Source organism: Amblyomma maculatum, chromosome 5 (genome assembly GCF_055883805.1).
Source record: "Amblyomma maculatum isolate TAMU_Amacu chromosome 5, ASM5588380v1, whole genome shotgun sequence".
Taxonomy (NCBI): Eukaryota; Metazoa; Arthropoda; class Arachnida; order Ixodida; family Ixodidae; genus Amblyomma; species Amblyomma maculatum.
In genome coordinates, this window is record NC_139348.1 from 84,967,688 (window position 1) to 84,984,562 (window position 16,875).

Genomic DNA, 16,875 nt, shown 5'->3' on the forward strand with positions numbered 1-16,875 from the left:
AGCGTCTGTACTCTTTTGATAACAGCTGATTGGATGGTGGCAGCCAAAGTGACCAGCCAGAATGGTTTTTTAAAAGTTGACACTCGATCTGAGGCAATCTTGCCGCCTTATTCAGGCTTTCGTAAATGCAAAGCAGAGATATTCCTGTAGCCAAGCAGCTCCATTCTTCGGTCGTAATTTGGGGACGTGATTAAACACGTTGGAGTGGCGACCCTGCCAGTGGTCATGAACGACAAGTGCGAGACTTTCACCTTCTGCATTACTAAGAAGAGCAACCAGGCAATACTTCGACTGACTACAGGCAACTCGGATTCTAGGATTGGTAATGTGTTCAGTAGAAGCCGTAGACGACGTGCGTCAAAATATATAATTATAGACAAAGTATTTCGAGATTTCCGGCAGCTTTTTCAGGGTACTGGCTGTGTAGCACGTCCATACCGGACTGTCCTGCGTGAAGATGCAAGAGCCGGCGTGACGCGTTCCCTTGGCGTTGAAAGAACCACTGCGATAGGTGCTGTAACGCATGGAAAAGGCCCCCGTCATTCAAATGGTCCACGAGCCAACAGACTGCGTGAGACCGCTAGAAATGGTCAGGAAGAAAGAAGGCAAGCTGAGGTTCTGCATGGATCCTAGAAATATTGAACTATACGTGAAGCGGGAACACCATCAAAAGCCGAAGCGTGATGATATTGAGGCGGAGCTCGATCGCGCTAAATACTTCTTCCGCCTCGATGTAATTCATAGGTTTATCAAATTCCATTGAATGAGGTCACGCTAAAAATTTGCACATTTACTACACCTTTCGGAAGGTATCGTTTCCTGAGACTGCAGTTTGAGATTGCTTCTGCACCGGAGGCGTTCAAAAACATTGACAGATATATCGGACCGAGCTCCAGGCATTCGCGTGTATGTCGATGACATCCTGGTATGGGGTCAAAACTGGAGGAACATGGTGAGCGCCTTGTGGAGCAGTAGAAGAAGCTCATTGGAGGGTCAAATTCTAAAGTTAAAGCTCAGCTACTTTGGTCATCTGATGAGAAGAGAGGAGTCGCTGGAGAAAGATTTGATGTTGGGAAAGGTTGAGGGTCGCCGGAGAAGGGGTAGGCAGCGAACGCGATGGTTAGATGGCATTCTCGAGGCATTGCAGATGAAGCTATGTGATGTTAAGAAGATAGTGAGAGACCGGAAAGCGTGGCGTGACATTGTCCATAGGGTCACGAAGAGTCGGACACGACTGAACGCCTGAACTGAACTGAGAAGAAGCAAAACAAGGTGACTTGACGTTAAATGCAAATAAATGTAATTTCGCGTCTACAGAAGTTGAATTCTTGAGTGACATAATCAGCTACGGCGGAACAAAGCCCAATTCCACATTCACCACATCATTTGCCGAAATTACGCACCCAACAATTACGACGGCGGTTCAGCGAATGCTTGGAGTGGCCGATTATTTTGGAAAGTATATTACTCATCTTGCTGAGAGGAACAAGTTGTTGCGAGATCTTTCAAAAGGGACGCAATTTTTCAGTGGACAAAGAACCGCGCCGCTCAGTGGGTCGTTATTTGTAGCGTTTTAAGTAGCATGTCTGTACTGGCCCAATTAAGAAAACGAAAGTGAGCTCGGACGCATCAAGAAAAGGTCTAGGAGCTGGGATTTTACAGCTTCACGGGAATAGCTGGCGACCAGTCGCCTACGCATTGCCTGTCATGACTGAAACTGAACAAAGATATTCGCAAATCGAAAAAGAAGCCATGTTAATTACTTTTGGGCGCGAAAATGGTCGGCACTTTTTTTATGGTTGAAACCTCGTTATTGGAACGAACCACCTCCAAGCGGCGACCAACCGGTGCCACTACGAAAGCGCACCAGGGAGCGACGGCCACCGGATCGTTTAACGTATACTCATTACTTAGAACTATAAAAAAGGGAGTGCTATAGCGTCGTGTTGTGGCGCGATAAAGATGGTCGAGATGTCTTGTCGTGGTTAATCGCGTTCGTCATGTCTGTCTGCGCATGTGCAGGTAGCTCGCGGAGGGATAAGACGGCGCACGTTCTCCATGTACGGTTGTTGTTGGTTTGAGCCCGCGAGCATGCACCTCGTAATAAAACTTCCTGTCCCCTGGCCTGGCGTCTGGATACACGTAAAGCGCATAACGGAGAAATGCCTGTCAATCAAAACGCAAGAGCAAGGTCGAATAGCAAGGCGTCACAAGGGACGAAAGCCCCCCGTCACCGATTCGGAAGTCAGCACGCAACTGTGGGTTGTAAGTGCAGGTGCAGCCAGATGTGACAAACTCGATAAGCGACGACAAGACATCGCGAGCATGTTTATCACGATTCAACACGACGCTATAATATTTTACTCAGCTGGTTCGGTCGGAACCCCATGGGCATAGTCTGCGCCGAGAGCCAGAAATATTAGAGCTAAACGTGAGTATTTATTTCGTTATATTATGCGGTCCTGTCGATTTACATGTGATACGCAATTACAAGTTTAAAAAATAATTCTAGATAATTTGCTAGATTATGTAGTAAAAAATAAATATTGAAACGAATACGATTCCATCTAAACGGAGATGCAAATGTATTCTGTGCAATGTAAGCGCATATTAAATGTCCCCAACTGGTAAAACTTACTAATAGCCTCAACTACGCACCTGACTTTCCCTTTTCATTTTTACTGCTACCTTTCTCCTGTCCTTTAGTGCGCGTTAATGTGTTCCTAAAAAAATGTGAAAGATACTGCGCCTTTCATATACACCGATTAATATTGCGCGAAAATATTAGTCACAACATGTAAAAATGATGAGAATGAAACACAAATGTCCCATGATGCTATTAAAAGAAATAAACTGTGTACCTGGATAATAAATTGAAAATTAAAAAGAGAGAAAAGTAAATACGTTCAAATGTGTCAATCCACTCATCCATGGGGAGCAAATCTTTGCTGATAGTATCAGTGTATGAAATATAGTAAACAAGAATTCTATGACTTAATCGCATAGTGAAAATATAAATTTAAAAACATTTATCGTGAGCGTGAAACTCTATCCTGTAATACGCGAAACGCCAGAAGTAAAGTGTACTCCTATTTTTATTTGGCAGTCTTTTTTGTTTAATGCAAGCTTGCCATAAGGCATATTATATAAACTCGTGCAAATTATTTTCGGTAAGGAACCGGAGCAGGCTCCCACTCTTGTCGTTGTCGGTGAGCCATTTAGAGAAGTCCTCTTCCCTTGTTGCGGTTAGTCCCACTTCGCGCAGAATCTGTCTCCTTGATGCCCGTGTCCCTGCACAAGTCCACAGAAGGTGGCGAGCATCCACTTCTGCAGCTGATGCAGCTTCGAGCATGTGGTTGGTCCGATGTCTGCTTGAGATTCGCATCAGCATGTTACTGACGGGGTAAGGGCCGCCCCAGCTCTTATCCTTCTAAGGGAAACCTCCTCCAATCTCGTTAAGTTACGAGGGAGTGGGAATGTACACGGGGGAATGAGGGCACGTGTACTTTCCCTTAAAGAGGATGCTCAGATGGGAACAGTGGAGCGGGCATCAAAAGGGAGCCTGGGGTGGGGGACGCATTAGTGTTTGGAACTTTGTGTGCGAGGTGGTCAACATTTCTCTGCTCAGCGTTCTAAGCATAGGCTTGTGCACAAGGTATCTGGATGCGTATTTTTGTTTTTTATTGAGTGCGCGGATTTCCTGGGTTACACATAGCGTCTTTGTTACTTTCATCAGTTGTTTTATGGCGGCTAAGGAGTCTGTATAGATGTGGGCTTCTATTATGGAATTGATTTTATTCATGGCCTCCATAGCATCGCTGATTGCATAGAGTTCCATCAAAAGCGGGTCCTGGTATTCTGAAACATATTTTTTATGTACCTTTAGTTCACTGTGTGTTGGACTAGTAGCTGCTGTTCTACCACCATTTTCTATAATTGATTCGTCCGTATATGCAATGCAGGTACCTGGAAGTGCATCAACCAGATGTCAAGATGCCTAGTCAATTCCCACGGAAGGTGGTCAGCCATTGGTGGTGTTTGAACTGCCACTTCGTTGTACAAGGATGCTATGGGCATAACGTACTTTCGCGTCATATCCCTTGCTGCCTCTCTTGTTTAATTAATTTTGTCAACGTATTTATCTGTGCAAACTCTTAGAGAATAGGGATAGGGGTAAGCTTTGGTAAGGCCGTGATAGTGCGCATTGCGTTTCTATTTATTTCAAATTTCGCCTACTGCCTCCTCGTGAGTCTTTGGAATTGGGCCTGGTATAGTATCCACGGCTGTAACACCGATTGTACAAGACGCTTTGCCATGTCCACTCGAGCTCCTCCTCCCCTATACGAAATGCGTTTTATCAAGTTTAAAGAAGTCGCAGCTACTTTTTTCACCTTAGGAAGTCATTGTGTTCCTTTGCCGGATTTGTGAATTTCTAGGCTAAGACCTCTCAACTCGCCCACCTCTTCCAATGCCTGATTTCCAATCTTGGTAGTCGTTGGGAGTCTTGTGAGATCATAGAAAATTGAGTATGCTTCATAAAGTAGCCCATATCCCTCCCTAGAAAAGACAATCTCGCATTGATGTCGATCCTGTGCTTTAGAGGCGGCATAATTGCAGTCTGGTGGTAAGCGCGAGGAAAGGCACTCCCCCCCCCTCCCCCAGTTCTTTATTCTCTAAACAGAGCTTACTTTCACAGTCTCATATTAACCTGCCACAGCGTCTTCTGAAGCCTTGCTGGGCGTTGCCAGTAAGTGTGCTAAGGCTCTCCTCTTTTTGTACATTCGACCGTTAGTGATTAACAAAACAAGGGGACAAACAAGCAAGTATCTGTTGAACTGTATTGCTCGCCAAAAACCCCTGCCTGCACATAACATTATCGTACTCATAAATTAAAATTTGGTGAACTTATTGCGGAATAGTTGGTTATCTCAAGCTGCACAGGGACAAGAAAGGTGCTATGTGAATCTCGTCTTGCATTCCTGTCCCTGTGTAGCTTGCGCTATTCTGCCTTAACATTTGGCAGTATTCACTTTTTTGAAGTGTGCGTCGAGCACTGTACGAAAATATTCTCTACTATGTCTTCATAAGCCTCTTTAACTCCCAGGCTTCAAGAAGCGGATAGGTCAGCGGAAACAACTGTATATGCAGTACATACGTCCTCAAAAAAGTTATTGCATTTTGTAGAGCGGTAATACAATCTAAAGACAATTGGTACAATGAACGCATACTTTCTGAAATCAACAATGCAAAATATTTCTGCCCAGAGCTTCTGTCTTGGTTGCAGTGTAACGTTTCATGTCGATTACTCTGTGCATCATCATCTGACACGCTGGTAGCACACATATCGGGGTTGAAGTACCATTACAGTAAAGAATCTTATTTTCTGCACCTCCACCTTCCCAATAACAAAGCGGCAGTCATCACACTGACTTTTAGCGGCACTGTATGGCTTCGTTTCTAAGCAAGTATTTATTAAATATGATTTTAAATAGCCTCAATTCTTAGGCTGGTTCATTTTTCTCTTAAAATGATTTGCCCATAAAATATATTCGTGCATGCGTGTAGCCCATTTTTAGAGGTTACTATGTGCGAGCTTTTAATAATTCCTTAGAAAGCGGCTGGATTCAAAACATATTAAAATGTCTTGAAGGCTTCAATGGCTGCATTCTAGTGTGAGTTAACCAAGAAAAAGTCGCTATCACGCAGACCAGGTAAGGCATGTGGTCTTCATTAAATTCTTATTTGGACTGGGAGCACGAAAGGATGCTGCATTTTGCCAGAACCGCAACTAAACACTAAAAAATGGCGCTTCTACATCTACCCTCAATGGAAAAGGCAAACTTCCCTGCGAGTATTTTGAGATGTTTGGATCACATTGAAGCATAAAAGAAGGATGATGTTGTACACCTCTACAATTCCAGATATATCAACGCTAATCCCAACCGAAAAATCGATCTTAGCCGTAAGTTGGGCCGACGTCGACGTAAAAAAATTAGCATCTTAGGCTGAACTCAGCCAGCAAAATCAGGCCCAACTTTTTTTGGTTTACTGGCTGTATGGCTGACCTAGTAGGCCTTATGTTGGCTTAATCTAGGTTCGGCATCGAGAAGTAGCCTAGCTGCCTTATTCCCCAGTATACCCACTTGAGACTGAAGTCAGCCCGAGGTCGAAGGCCAACACTGCATGCAATGTCCACTTTATAAGTGCAAAATATTCGCTAAATAGTTTCCAAATATCAGGCGGTAACATTGCAAAAAGCAGGCAAGTACTACAAAAGCGTGAATGCCCTCAGAAAATTTCCACCAGACAAACATAAGCAGGGATTTTTGCATGCACGAATTTGCCAGGACATGATATGTGGCAGTAAATATAATTGTCACAAGCAATTCCATGGCTACCAGATCCATCTTTGCAATCGTCCAAATAACGACTCACCGAAGGAACACTGTGAAAGAAAATATCGTCCTGCGCGCACGCTGACTCTTATCAGCTAATTTCAGCCCTACACTATGCTCTTATTTGAGTCCCAATGACCGTCGCAAGTAGAGAAATGTTTTAATCATTTTGAAGCTTACAACAGCAAAAAAGGAGTGCATGGTCATGTGGCTGAGGATTGTTATGTATATACTTTGCCCTGTCGTCTTTCTGCAAACATTATGCAAAATGCCTTCGCTTAAAACATACATGCTACTGCACAACCACTTAGGCCACCAACCATGGCCCTAATTTGGTCTGTTTGATTATCAAACATTCGGTGCTCACTTATCTATCATTTGTCTGCATCGTTCACAGTACTTGGCAAAGCAGGTGACCATCATACAACAAGCAGATTTTGCAGTTGTCAAGACCTTCATAAGATTAGCAAACATATTATTAAAGACGAAAAGTGACTGCTTGTGAGGAATGGTGCTCACATCAGCCCAGTGTTAACTGCCTTCATCTTTAAACACTCATTCGCATATCTTAATTAAAGAAAGCTGTATTTTTCGAATTTTGGCTTCAGGTAATCACTCCGCAACGCGGACAATTCGCCTTATAAAAGCTCTCTCTAACTTTCACAAACATACAGAATGCCTGTTTCATTGCATGATAGTGTAACACGGGAGAGGTTGGGGTTTACACTTTGTTGTCAATTAATAATGAGCAGTAAAGTGAAAGTTTTGTTCTCGAGGTAAGAGTGAGGGGGAAGGACTTTAGAATGATTTTTTTCGGTATTGATGTCTGTGTGTTAGTTCAACTCTTGTTAAAGTTTTACCTAAAAAACGTTTCCGACTTTATTGTCTTTCATCACATTATCCTGTTTCGTCGTGGTATGCTCCAAGGTGGAGACCAAATGCAAGAAAGGGGCCGCCGAGGTTGTCCTGGAGGGTTTTGCACGCACACGCAATCTGGTCTGCCTCCACAGTTATCGCCTACGTACTTTCTCACACCGCACTGCAAAGAAACGAAAAAAAGAAAGAAATTTTAAAGTAGGACACAGAAATATTACGCGTTTTCATTTTTCATTCTTATACCAGGCTTTATGCAATAGGCGAAGATGGAAAGCGGACTGCATCTAAATATCGTGTATAGTCAGTATATGCTATTCCGCCAAGTCTATAACAGTCTTTGGATGAGAAAAACCAGCTCGCTAAACATTCTTCACGGGAGAAGGAAAGCAACTGGACAAGAGCCTGTCCGGTCGCTTTCTTTCTTCCGCGACTGCTTCTAAGTGTGGTTATCCCACTGCGGAGCTATGTACAGTCCACCTCTGACACAAATTTCGTTGACATCTATTTACATTAGTTTGGTGTTGTGTGTAAATTTCGCTTAACAATTATTCCAGTCCTAATACGAGTTGCAATTTTTCTCAGCTATCTTCCATCTCTTGGAGAGAATAAAAAAGACGCTTTTCTCACAAATGCTTTTCTCAGTAGCACAAAACGTGACGTACTCAGAGTGGAAGAAACAAAACAGCTTATATTATGTATACCTCCTTTATTTTCTTGAACTCAAAGTACACCACATCAATCAAGACGACACAGATAGACAAGAAAACCTCACCGTGGTGGCGCAGTGGGTACGGCGCTCGACTACTGCGCCCAAGGAAGCGGGATCGAATCCCGGCCTCGGCAGCTGCGTTTCGATTGTGGCGAAACGTAGTGGCGTCAGTGTGCTGTTCGGTGTCAGTGCGTGTTAAAGAACCTCAGGTGGTCGATATATCCGGAGTCCTCCACTACTGCGTCTCTCATAGCCTGAGATGCTTTCGGACGTTAAACCCCACAAACCAACCAGAAAAGACAACTCATATGAACAAAGCTTCATTTTAGACACCTTTGGTGCCGCTCCCTTTTTTCCGATATATTCCTCAAACGCACATTCTTTAGGAATTCGTGGGAAGCTTAACATCCATCCCAATAATATCTCGCAACAGGACGCCACGTCTTAACAAGGCAGTCGGCGCTGTTGTTCCTTTGCTCTTTCCACTTTCTTGCATGTACACTTTGTTGTTCCTTCAGTTAGTAATTACTTGATTTACACCTCTATTATCAAAGACATCCTCATATCAAAGAGCAGTGTACAAACGCACTGCGTGCCAGGCCACCAGGACAAGTAAAGCTGAGCACTAACAAAGCTTTTCAAACGATCTTTGTGGCACAGGGGCACTGTATCTTACATGTATGCAAGAACCAAGTACTCGATTCCCTTCTCATAGAGCTGTCAAGGAAAAAGACAGCTGAAATGGTCAGATGACTACGCACCGTCAACGGCAGCAGACAACTGATTACATCCCCATCTGGATAATGGCCTCTCAAAAATGTGTCTATTTGGTTTCATGAAGCTTCAGTCACTAAATCCTCAGAAAATGCCTAATCTTACCCATTCCCTGTTACACTTCTATATATCAGAATTCCCTCGGCTCTACTAACACCAGTTCGCTTGCATGCGTAATTCGTTGCTTGCACGATACCCTTTCTTGTTTTTCAGATGGACTAAGAAGAGGACATCATGTTCGTTCCGTTACCGGCGCCGCCAACTTCCATTATTATAAATATATCTATGGCATTCCGGTTCTTAACCCTTTGTTTTCCTCACAATATTCTGCCTTCATTTTTGGTTTGGTTTGTGGGGTTTAACGTCCCAAAGCATCTCAGGCTATGAGAGACTCCGTAGTGGAGGACTCCGGAAATTTCGACCACCTGGGTTTCTTTAACGTGCACTGACATCGCACAGCCTTCATATTTGAGCCCACATGTGTGCACGTATATGGTACAGGTGGTCTATATTTTCTCTTGATGTACACTGTTAAACTGCTACCCTGCTTGATACACTGATAAAATGTTAGCCCAGCTGGTAGCGCTCCAGTCAATCGTCCTAGCATGGCTCATTAGTCATATTGCACCCAGCGGCTGCCTTCATCTAAGTATTCAGCTAATTCCAATGTGTACTCTTTGTAGCGAAAGGTACATTGGCAAGTCTCGCTATTTTGCAGTGCCTGTCCGGTGCTTGTCCGAAGAGCGAATAAATAAGTCGTGGTGTGCTGTAGCTGGCAGCTGACATGACCGAGCACTAACTGGAGGTAGGGCTCCCTAGCATAAGGCTTGACAAGAGTTGCCCCCTCAGCCCTCCCCTTTAATATGGGAGGGTGATTAACAATCAGTCTGCCAATACCCTGGCATTTACGTTATCCGTAGGCCACGCAGGTACGTCCATACGGCTCGGTTAAGGCGGTACTTTATATGTTGGCTGGTAGATATATGGAAGAAGCTCTCGCCGTGCAGAAAGTATAGTCTAGTTGATGATGACGATGGTAATGATAAGGATGTCATGCAACAGCATTCGCATCTTGCTGTTTGCAGATCCCCCATGCGGGTTCTCCTTCGCGCATACGAACTCTACTACTCCTCTATAACAAATTGTATAATTCCTGCCTTTGTCGTCCGACATATGCTGTTTATCATACAGGCTTAACCAATCAGAATATGTGAAAGATTGCTTAACGGGAATATCGAGCTTCGCTTTAAGTAAGCCGTACAAACGTGCCTGCGTGTCTTGGAGTCAGCACGTCTAACTCAGCATCCAAAGTTCGTATGAGTCTTTCTTTCGATGTCACCCTAACATCTCAAAAGCGAGGCCTAAGCTGTAGCACCTTTCCACCTGGAGTCACGACAACGAAAATGAAATTACGGTTGCACTAGCATACAACGTGGCTCTTTGATCCAAGTACATATTAGGCTTTTGCCTTCAAACTGCAAACTCGGCGATTGCGATAACAGCAAATGCATCATTCCAACTTTGGGATCATCTTCCTACTCCTTCCGAACTCACTCAAATAGCAGCTTGCATCTTTGATTTGAGATGGAATTGCACATTAAGATGTCACAAAGGTAATCATTGAATATTCTCTAGATCTTCATAGTTGTTCCAACGACTTTTCGACGCGCTTCGACATTGAAAATCGGCGGTATACTGAAGCGTTTTTATACGTGCAATCCTAATTATAAATTACACTAGTGTGATAGGTGCTTTATCTCTTTTTCCCTTTCTTGCTGTACGATTATAATCAGTATATTTTGACAAATTAGGTGTGTATGTTCACCTGAGATGTTGCAAATTATTAGAGGTGTCCTCACATGTTTCTCGGTAGCGCTAAAAAATAGGAAAATGCCACACCTAACAGAAATTCCTTTCTGAAAGCCTTCTCAAATTTTTCAAACTGTGCCCACAAGAGTGCTGGTCTCCTTTGCGCAAAACATAATATTTTCTTTGTCTGAGAGCCCTAATTGCGCTTGAGAGAGATGCGCGCCTTTTTACGCTACAACAATATATAAAATAGCACTTAAACTACAGACATGTTATTTTGCAGCTTGTGGGAAGGCACATACCACCGCTCCTTCCCCCCCTGGCTACGACGCGGCGGCGAGGGTGAGGCGCGGCCTGTCTTCTCCACATCACGTGACAGCCTCCTTCCCCCTCTCTCCCTCGACTGCTGTGGCGAGGGAGGCGTGCGCTGTGTGTGAGTGTGGTGGTGTGCGGCCTGAACACAGAGCGGACCGGACGGGCCAGCAGTGCGGACGCGTCCGGAAAAGACTGGAACCAGGTGAAGTGAATTGCTTGATCGCGCGTGCGCGACTGAGGAAAACAATTAAACCGGTTACCCTTTGGTTCTCGGTGTTCGTGTTGTTCTTGGGGGCCACCACTGTGGTCTGAGCTAGCGGAGCGCTGTTTGCTCTGAGAGCGGAGCCACAGCCCCGTAGAGAATTCCCACATTTTGGCGCACCAACGTGGGTCCCTGTTGGCGTTCCAGCGGGGAAGCTAGCTCTGTATGAACAACATGACCAGCCCGCGCTATGGGCTGTCTGACCTAATGATGTTGGCCGACGTCTGCGGCCAAGCTCGGGAGATCTCGAGCATTAGCCATTTGGCTACATCAAATCCAACCGCCGATGCGATGTTGGGAGGTCAATTGGACGTGTTGCATGATGCCGCAGGCGCGGCTACCGTCCGAAACGTTGCGCCGGGCATTCCCGGTAAGCACATCGAGCCGGAACAGTCCGATGGCTGTGGCTATAGAAGTTCCGTTCTTTTGAACGTGTCCCCTGGCGCACCCGCCGATGCGGCTCGCGCTAGTATGTTCGCGCCGCGAACTCCTGGCCAGCTTTCGAAGCCAGTGCCCAGTGGCAGTGGCTTCCAGGCCCAATCGCTCCGCCATGTACCAGGTGCGACTGCCAATGCAGTTCGCCAAACGAGTCTTAATACAGGCAATCCTGAATTACTCGTACAGCCATCGCCCGTCGGCGGCGGCTACTCTTCGCTCCTTTCACCCGCTGCGCACGCAGGCTGGCCCGGTGGCCAAATTGCGTCTACACCCGCCAATGCGGCGAGCGCTCCCCGTCCTTTGACGGAGAGGCATGCAGCGTACCCAGCATCGGGAGATCCCGAGTTGCATCACAAGCTACCGCCCGTTGGCGAAGGCTTTATTCCCCCCGGTATTCAGTCGGAATTGCCCATTGGCCCCGATTGGAGAACGCCCGCAACAGCGGCACGCGCATCACACCCGATGGCTAGTGAGCGCGCAGTATGTCACCCGGAGGGAGACGCCGCAAACGTCCTCGCATCCGCTTTGCAACAGCTGTTGAAGCAGGCGCACTCGCCTGGCCCTCGGATCGGCGTACCGATACCGACATACAGTGGCTACAGCGACACGCAGAGCGCAAATGGCTTCCTACTGGCCTTGCGCCGGTATGAGCTTGCGAGTGACCTGAGCGAGAGCGATATTTTGAGACGAGTTTTGCCAGTTGCACTCGTCGATCAAGCCGCCCGGTGGTACCTATTGGTAGGCCACAAAGCGAGCACTATGTCTGACTTTCGACGCTTGTTCAGGGAGGAGTTCCTTCCGTACGATTACAAGCAGCGAATGCGGCGAGAACTGGAGCTGCGGACACAGGCACCTGATGAATCGCTTGTAGAGTTCGTACGAGCGATGCAGGAATTGTACGAGTACGCCGACACGGAAGCTTCGCATTCGGAGCGAGTGGAACGCGTCCTGCGCCAGTGCCACCCCACATTTGCCCTTTACTTGAGCAGCTGCCGATGCAGCGACCTGAACGAGCTTGCCATTGAAGCGCGCAGAGTCCAGGCTCAGATTTCTGCGGCCCGTAAATACCGGCCCCCGCCACCGGCTAGAGAATCACTAGAGCCGAGGTGTGCCTGGAGCGGCGCCCCAACGGTAAGGAGTGAGTACACTCCTGAGGCAAGTGGGTTCACGAGCGAGCCGTTGCCGCTCGAAATATCGGATCGCGCCCTGGATCCCTTTGGGTACCGGTTGCGCAGTGCTGATTTCAACCCCCGTGAGTTCACCGGGGTTCAGCCGCGAAAGTCCGCACCTACTCAGAACGCACCCCCCGAGGGCCGCATACGGCCAGACGGTCGGGGTGCCTCTGAAACCCGCCGAGCGTCGCAGCAACAAGCATGGCGATCTGTGCGCTGCTTTAGCTGTGGCCAAACTGGTCACATAGCCAGAAACTGCCCCTCGAGATCGGGAAACGAGGCAGGCCGCCGGTAGCAGCACCGGCGGAGGCTGAAAACGCTCGGAAGCCTGTATCCGTCACGTCCGCATTCAAAGTTGGAGAGCCAACTAACACGCCAGCGCCTTTTGTTGACCTCGCCGTAGCGGGAGCTACATTTAAGGCACTGCTGGACACGGGTGCAAGCATTTCGCTGATCGGAGACGCGGTCGTTTCCCAGCTCCGACGGCGGTCCGTTCGGATGCGACAGCGAACAACGCCCCTCCTGCTCGCTAGCGGAGAGGTGCGCTCCTGCGGTGACATTCGCCTCGTAGTGCGCTTCGATAAGCGTGTACGCAGAATGCGTTTTGTTCACCTGCCTGGCCTGACAGTACCAATTATCCTAGGCCGAGAGTTCTTGGCAAAAACTGGACTGGTGATCGATATCGCCAGTGGGGGTTATCGGGAGAGCCCGTGTGCCCCGCTCAGGCCATTCGCCGAACCGCCGGTTACAACGCAATCGTTGTTCACGCGCACGGCCGATCCGCTCGCAGACAGGAGGCATACCTCCTATGAGCGCTGTTCGCCCCCGCGACCGAGCTCGGTTAGGGCGGCCCGTCTCAATGCTCCCTCTCCGCAGTCGGAGAAGAAAACGCATACAACCCCGGCCACTGCCGGCGGAAAAAGAGACAGTGGGTTTCCGTGTCAGCTGCCGCGATCGGCAGCGGCGGCCTGTCAGCACGCTTTTCATCCGCATTCGGAAAAGAAAATGCAGAGATTGCTGGCCGATGCCGGTGCGCTGACAGAGCACCAACGTGACCGACTCTTGTCGTTGCTACACAACTTTGACGAGATGTTCACAGACCAGCCGGGATGTACCAATCTGGTGCAGCACCGCATAAATACGGGTGACGCGCTGCCCTGGAAATGTAACCCAAGGCCCGTCAGCGCTGCTAAAAGGCAAGCGATCGATGAGGCGCTCCAGGAGTTGCTCGATGCTGGTCTTATATGCCGTTCTCAAAGTCCATGGGGGTGCCCAGTGATGCTCGTTCCAAAGAAAGACCGCACTTGGCGTTTGTGCGTGGACTATAGGCATCTGAACGAGGTCACGGAGAAAGATGCATACCCCTTTCCGAGAATAGACGAGATTGTTTCCAATCTTGGCGGCGCTCAGTTCTTTTCGATACTTGACGCCAGCAAGGGGTATCTGCAGGTCGAAATGCGACCAGGCGATGAGTACAAAACGGCGTTCTCATGTCACAGAGGACTTTTCCACTTCAAAAGAATGCCCTTTGGATTGTCCGGCGCTCCGAGCACATTCCAGAGACTAATGGACCGCGTACTCGGCGATGCCCGATGGCAGCACGCCCTCGCCTACCTGGACGATGTGATCGTCTATTCCCACACATTCGAGGAACACCTCGATCACCTCAGAGACGTTCTGGGAAAGCTCAGGTCCGCTGGCCTTACGCTCAATCCCGCAAAGGCGCAGATATGCCAGGCTCAGGTGAGCTTGCTTGGATATCGAGTTGAGCGGGGGCAGGTGTCTCCTGATCCAGAGAAACTTCGGGCAATCCTGGAGTTTCCTGCGCCTACAGATGTCAGCGCTGTTCGCCGATATCTCGGTATGGTGGGATACTACCGACAGTTCATTCCAAACTGTGTGCGCCTGCAAGCGCCCTTGGCACAATTGCTAAGAAAGTCTTCCCGTTGGCAATGGGGAGATGAGCAGGAAAGGAGCTTTCGCCAGCTCTCGTACGCCATCGCTGAGACAGCAGCTCTGAAGCTGCCTGACCTAAACAAGCCATTCGTTATCCAGACCGATGCCTGCGATATCGGAGTGGGCGCTGTACTCCTCCAGATAGATGGGGATCAGCTGCGACCAGTGTCGTTTGCGAGCCGCGCGCTCTCGCCGGCAGAACGCAATTACTCAGCGACGGAAAAGGAATGCTTGGCCATTATCTACGCACTGCGACGTTTCGAAATGTACGTAGAAGGAACAAGGTTCACGGTCGAGACCGACCACATGGCCTTAACATGGCTGAAACGCCTGCGCGAGCCCAGCGGTCGGCTTGCGCGGTGGGCCCTGACACTACAACGCTTCGAGTTCGAAGTGCGCTACCGAAAAGGGACTGCCAATGCAGTCGCGGACGCGCTGTCACGGGCGCCGGTCACTGACACCCAACGGGCAGGCGAAGACGAGGAGGAGACGGAAGGGCAGCTGTCTCCCCCTCTGCGTGGGGAGCGCGCAGCGGGCAGCACCCCGCCTGCGGAGCCCCGAAAGCACGTGCGCTTTGTGGGAGCAGTAGTCCCCCTCGAAGTTGCGTTCAGCAGAGAAGAGCTTCTCAGAGCTCAGCAGGAAGACTCGTACTGTCAGGAGTTAATCAATTGTCTTAGCGAAGAGACGGATGCTCTGACAACTCAGGCCAAATTGCGCTGTGAAGCCACTGGTAGTGTGGTTGGCGCTAACTCTAGTGTAGCTGGTATTGCTACGAGTGAGTTGGAGAACTTCCTGCTGGACTGTGAAGGAGCTTTGCTAAAATACGTGCCAGACAAAGAAGCCTCCAGTGAGTGCTTTAAAGTTGTGATTCCGCGCAAACTGCGCCGCGCCGCTATGCGGCACTATCACGACGCCGACGGTCACGGGAGCGCCCCAAAGACATGGCGGAAGCTTTGTCGGTTCGCTACCTGGCCCGGAATGAAGGCTGACGTATGTCGTTACGTGCGAACATGCCACATCTGCCAAGAGAGGAAGCCTCGAGGTGGCAAACCACCAGGCTTACTCCAGCCCATCATAAGCACGAAGCCATGGCAAATCCTGGCGTGCGATTTGATGGGGCCGCTGCCGCGCAGCAAAAAGGGGTACAAATACGTGCTCGTCGTTACGTGCCATTTCAGCGCTTTCGCTGAACTGTACCCGCTGCGGAAAGCTACTGCCCGGGAGATCTTGGGAAAGCTGTCGGAGGTGTTTTGTCGTTTTGGCTTTCCAGAGCGACTGATAACCGACAACGCCACGTATTTCACGTCGAAGGTGTTTCGTGATACGTGCGCGGCAATGGGTGTACGGCAGCAGAAAACCACGTGCTATCATCCCCAGTCCAACGTGAGCGAGCGCCGCAATCGGGATATCAAGCCGCTCCTGGGCGCATATGCGCGGTCGCATAATGATTGGGATGAGCACTTGGACGCCATATCCTTCGCTCTGCGCACGAGCGTAAATCGCTCGACCGGCTTCACGCCGGCTTTTCTCATGTTTGGCAGGCAGCTGAACACGCCAACGGACACGGTTCTGACCTATCGGTCGGACGATGTTCGCAAAGTCGAGGCCAATGTCGACGACTACGCACGGCGATTACGAGAGCGTTTGGCCAATGCCATTAAGGAGGCGAGCCGCAGCCGTGAGAAGGCCAGGGTAAGCCAAAAGGCGAGCTACGACCAAGCCCACAGGGACCTTGAGTTCCAGTTGGGAGACACGGTTCTGAGGCGAAATCATGTTCTCAGCGATGCATCCGCGGGATTCGCGGCCGGCCTTGCGCCCCGATGGGTCGGGCCCTTTGTGATCGCAGAGAAACAGTCGCGGCTGATTTACCGACTGAAAGACCCGCACTCGGGCCGAATAAGCGGACCCATTCATGTGGGAGAGCTGAAGCAGTATTTCCAGAGAGATGCTGCGGAAGCGGAAACGCCTCTCGCTCCGGAGAGCGCCGAGGCGGGCGATGCTGAGAGCAGTCTCTACCGGCATCGCTATAACACCCGCAGCCAGCGAAATCGTTGAGGCCGCATGCGTGAGAGCGCACATGCAGGCCTCAAACGCGGTCCTTGCTTGCACAGTTCGCATTCGAGCTGTTGAGGGAGGAACGCCAGACGCGCGAGTTCGCGCGCAAGCGCA

The 16,875-nt window shown here is 49.0% G+C and overlaps 1 protein-coding gene across 3 annotated transcripts in view; it reads right to left on the bottom strand.

Annotated features, from left to right (window-relative positions):
* LOC146188621 (uncharacterized) overlaps positions 1 to 16,875 on the bottom strand; it is a 41,937-nt gene that overhangs the window by 4,472 nt on the left and 20,590 nt on the right. For 2 of the 3 annotated variants that reach the window (XR_014707568.1, XM_084603862.1), the window contains exon 6: positions 7,256 to 7,434. Coding sequence is in view for 2 of the 3 variants with exons in the window: in XM_084603862.1 (XP_084459988.1) it covers positions 7,288 to 7,434 (147 nt within the window). In the remaining variant the exon portion in view is untranslated. Of the gene's footprint in view, positions 1 to 3,839; positions 3,859 to 7,255; positions 7,435 to 16,875 lie in introns of those variants that run through there. The other variant, XM_084603863.1, reaches the window with a different exon arrangement.